Consider the following 4,927-nt stretch of genomic DNA (forward strand, 5'->3'; position numbering starts at 1 on the left):
CTCATGGGGTGTTAAAACAATTCTCTTTTTAGATGTCCAGGATAAAACCCTAAAACTAAGTTTAACACAATTATATTTTGCATAAAAGTCAATCAATGCAGTTTCAACATTGACATCAGCTTATGCCTGATTGCCGAACCGTGCAAACATCTACCAAGCCTCAAATCAGGCAAATTCGTGCACCCTGTAAGAAGTGAAGCCAATGTCACCTCATTAGGCCTCACACCTTCGATCTGCATCATTTGACACAGCTTGATTGCCCTTGTCCAATTAGCATGCATTATGTACCCATTAGTCATAGTAGTTTATGTCACATCCCTCTCCACCATCTCATAAAAAACTCTACTTGCTGGGTCTACTCTTCCGCATTTTACATACATGTCCATCAAGGAATTCTGAGCTGCCAATCTTTTCCCTAAACCCTTCTCCTCCACCAATAAATGCAGCTCTTACCCCACTTCCAAGTTTTTCAAATAACCACAAGCTAGCAAAATCGAAAGAACCGAAGCACGATCAGCCTCCACTTCACCATCTACCATTTCCCTGAAAACCATCACAGCCTCTTTAGCACTATCATTCCTAAAATACCCACTGATCATTGTGTTCCAAGAAACCATCCCTTTCCCCTTCATTGCATTTCTAGCCCCATCTTGAGGTCGGGCCTCCACGTGAAGGTCAGGCCATATGAACATAATCTCTCTCCCACTTTTTAGAAGACGTTAGTCCTACTTCAACTATAATTCCCCATGACCCTTATCCACATAATTTACGTATCACGGTTCGATTCAAATTCAAACGAAAACTTCCAATATACCACAAACACGTTGCACAATAGCGATAAGGGTTACAAGTAGTTGAATTCTTTTATTACTCTACCATCTAAATCTATAAATGCATTATCAAAGTTCATTGTTGAGGTACGTTTTTCATTATTTCCAATTCATAGCCTTGTACATAAATTATCTCTCTAACTTAAGTATAGGAGGAAAAACGAAGACACACCTCGATACCTTTATTTTAGGTATCAAAAGGCCTTGTTCGTGATTAGTCCTAGTCATCAAACTCGAAAATCAACATATACAATTTTTGGTAGCATCAGTATCCATCACCACTAATGCTACAATATTATTCTAGATAACGCTAAGGGTGTGTTTGATTACAATTATTTTCCATGAAAAATATCAGTTTTCTACCCAAATTCTTACTTGGAGTGTTATATTGCTATTTTTTCATTGAAAATATTTTTCAACTTTTGAAAGTATGCCTAATTTTCCTTGATTTTAAGGAAAATATTTTCTTTAGTAAGAGTAGGTTTTTGTTTTCCTCATAACAAGGAAAAAAATTTCTTTTGTAGGTGATATTTTCTATATCAATCAAATACACTCTAAGTGATAAGTTCAATAAAAGATGAAATTAAGTGATTCATTTAATTATACATTTCATCTAATGTCATATTAAATCAAAATTGATATTTTGACACTAGTGGTGTTAAATAATATTATTCGTTTAGAATACTGAATAATTATATGAATAATGTTATCTAGCATCAGTTTAGATGACTATTTGATAGGTTCAATAAAATGAATTATGTAACATTGTATTTAAGTGAATTTATTATTTAACGTCATATAATTTCACATAGATTGGTACTTTAATATCAATAATGGTAAATAACGTTACTTTAAGGCTTTGTTTCTCTACTATTATTCTACATTTTTTTACAGTACTCATTTTTAACCATACATTATTCATTAAAATAATATTATACGTGAATAAAAAACTTTAACTTCTTTTTTAACCACATATTTCAAAATTAATAACTATTCCCCAATACATTATTCACAAATAATGGAGCCCAAACACCCCCTAATTGTATAGGTGCATATTTTTTTCCAAAAAATAATAATAATAATACATTTTAAAGACCTTTATGGCAAGAATTTCTCTTCATTTTTTCGTCTCTTGAATTCAGCAGAGGCCAATTTATCACGATCCTCAATGGAACGAGCACTCTCATAACGGGCCCCACATGAGCTGTTTCTATCACAACTGATGAAAACTCCCTCCACCGGCCACCGAATTGTCAAAAGCCTCCCCTTCGTCTAAAAAACCTGAATGGTCCCCAAACTATACATTGTGTGCGAAGATGGTCCCAGACTTTAAATTGAACTTCAACAATTTCTTAATTTTAAGTCATGAATCTCGTTCGTACAAAAATTAAAATCCGTCGGACTTCTTAGCTCTTACCAGGACAACTGATTGATGAAATGCCAATACACGTCGTACAAATATGACTTTTTCTTCTTTTCTTTTTTTGTTTTTGGGAAGGATTTTCAAATTAGAAGTGCATTAAAAGCATATTTTTTTGGTCCAAGAAATAGTACAATTTATCCTTATTGTTGTAGAATTAAGTCATTTGTACTTGTTTGTTGACATTTTAGATTACCCGACCCCACCACTCCTCTCACATGAGGTTGGGTCTCATGTGGAGGTCATGACGTGAGGTCCGACGCCCATGTGAGAGGAGCAGGCCCGAGTAAATTAAAGTGTGAACAAACAAGTACAAGTAGGATAACCCATTGTTGTAATAGATAAGTAACATCAATTCGTTGTCCAAATAAGAGGTTAATAATTAATTTTAGACGAAAATCATTTTTTGAATTAACGGCATTACCGAAGTCCAATTTCAAGTTCGGAGACTTTTTTGCATAGCGTAAAGTCTAAGGACAATTCAAGTTTTTTATCCTTATATGAAAGATATATTTTTTATTTTTTATTTTTTAATTTTATTTCCCAAAATGAAACCCAGAAATTGAACAACAACATACACCTCGAATAATCGAATTCTAAGAAAGCACATCTTATTTCCGATTCAAACAGAAATAAATTACAAAATAAGACGAAACAACACCAGAAGAAGAGAAAAAAAGTTTCACAATTTCATTTTCATCGCAATTTATCATTTTTCCAAGGAAAAATGAAAATCTATCTTCCCCTTCAATTTCTCCTCCTCTGTTAATTGAGGACGTGTTAAAGATGGAGATCGAGCCAGGCTCTCCAATTTTTTACAATTTCATTTCATTTCACTTCACGTTGCTTCTGGATTGATACATACGCGTATAAATTCGATAATTGTTTCTTCAAATTTTGATAATTTTAGCCGCTTTAACCACCGGATTTTCCCTCGAGATGGCCTCTCTTCCAGCGGCTTTGTAGTCGTAGCTGCAGTCGTGCCGATCGGAATAACGATGATCGGCGCAAAAGAGCTCGCCGCATCTGCATCTAAATCCGGTCAAACCGACCTTCCTCCGGCAACCGGAGCAACGATTCACCTCTCGCTTCACCAGCACAACCTCCGCCGAATCCGAATCATCTTTCTTCAAACCCTTACTGATCTCCACAGATTTCAATTTCCTCTCAGGCGAAGATCTCGAGGACGAGCTGGATCTAAACGATTTTTTAGATCCCGCAACCGCCGTGACCACAGCGGATGCAGACCCCGCTGCGGTGGCGCTGAAACATTTTTTACACAAATCATTGGCCGCAGAATTACCAGCAACACCGCATTTAACACACAGCGTTATGGTCTCCGGTACAACCTTGAATTCCGTCTCTTCTTTCTCTGTTTTTTGCGCCATAGTTACAAAAGCAATTCACAAAATCTTGAAAATTAACACGAAAATCTTATAAAGAAATATTATCGATTTGAAGAGAAAGAAAACGAGAGGTAGAGAGGAGCATGAGAAATTGGTTTGTGGGTTGGATTTTGAAGGGGAAAAAGTAAGGAATAATGGCCTCATGGAGACGCGGATTAGGATATAAATGGACACAAATGACCTCGTGACTTTTCAGTAATTACAGGTGGGGTTTTAGCTTTTAGGTGAGGGGTGGTTAGGGCTGGGGTAGGTACTTCTAGATCAGGTCTGACGTGGTAATAAGAATAACCCTCACCCATTCGATGATATTTTAATGTTGATTAGAGAGAATGTTTTAACAAGTTTACTCTTTTCTCCTCTTATGATTGTGATAATAAACAAACGCAAAAAATCAAGTTAAAGAATATCACAAGTGTATTGGATAGACTTGTACAATGGATTTATGGTGCAAGGATGGTAAGGTTAGATAGTATTTATTTTAATTTGTATAATATGATTTTCTACTTTAAAATATAAATAATATTGTTTATTTAAAGTCTAGATAATCATCGATCTTCATTGTCACATTGTATAATTAGACATTAGATAATGTGAAATAAACTCTCATGTCACCAGAGAATGGCTAATACTTATCGAAAATTACTTGATAGTTTTGAAGTTCTTAGAAATTCTAATTATGCAAAATAAATGAATCGTTAAATGGCTAAGGACCCCCCTTTTCTATGCAAAGACGATAAACCATAACTGCTAGATCAAGAAAAACCAAATTGCACCATCCATTTGTGCTGGCAGTTCGAATTGTCAAATACGAAAATGCGCCTCTTTAGTTTTGAATGAAAGGTCGAGATAGGACGTGACCCATGTTGGGAATCTATTTAATAATGCGCAGCGAAAAATAAAATAGATTTCAATTCCCACAAAAGATCTGCTTTGTGTTTAGATGGAAACTATGATAGAAATTGTACTTTTCTATAATTTTGCAGACTCATTTGCTATTTTTTCTTGATTTTGCAAACTTTTTTACTATTCTTTCGCTCCAACAATATTGATTTGTCACCCACAACAGTCCAATTGTCCAGTTTCCAATAAAATCCTACGCAGAGAACAAGATTGTAGGAACCAAGATTTTCTCATCTTGTGCTAGCAAAAATGAATTTTTCTACAAATTGAAAACCCTAGTCACTTAGGTCTGACCAGGTCCAATATTTAATTAACTCATTTAATTAAATTCGGTCCGTGAAAGCAACACAATTAATTAATTTATCCAACGC

The 4,927-nt window shown here is 35.0% G+C and overlaps 1 protein-coding gene across 1 annotated transcript; it reads right to left on the reverse strand.

Annotated features, from left to right (window-relative positions):
- Positions 1 to 2,836: 2,836 nt before the first annotated feature.
- LOC111410464 (zinc finger A20 and AN1 domain-containing stress-associated protein 5-like) lies at positions 2,837 to 3,786 on the reverse strand. Its single transcript, XM_023040804.1, has one exon. It carries the CDS (start codon positions 3,636 to 3,638, stop codon positions 3,141 to 3,143), a length of 498 nt encoding a protein of 165 aa, XP_022896572.1. The 5' UTR covers positions 3,639 to 3,786; the 3' UTR covers positions 2,837 to 3,140.
- Positions 3,787 to 4,927: the final 1,141 nt, after the last annotated feature.

Source organism: Olea europaea, chromosome 15, assembly GCF_002742605.1.
Source record: "Olea europaea var. sylvestris chromosome 15, O_europaea_v1, whole genome shotgun sequence".
Classification (NCBI taxonomy): Eukaryota; Viridiplantae; Streptophyta; class Magnoliopsida; order Lamiales; family Oleaceae; genus Olea; species Olea europaea.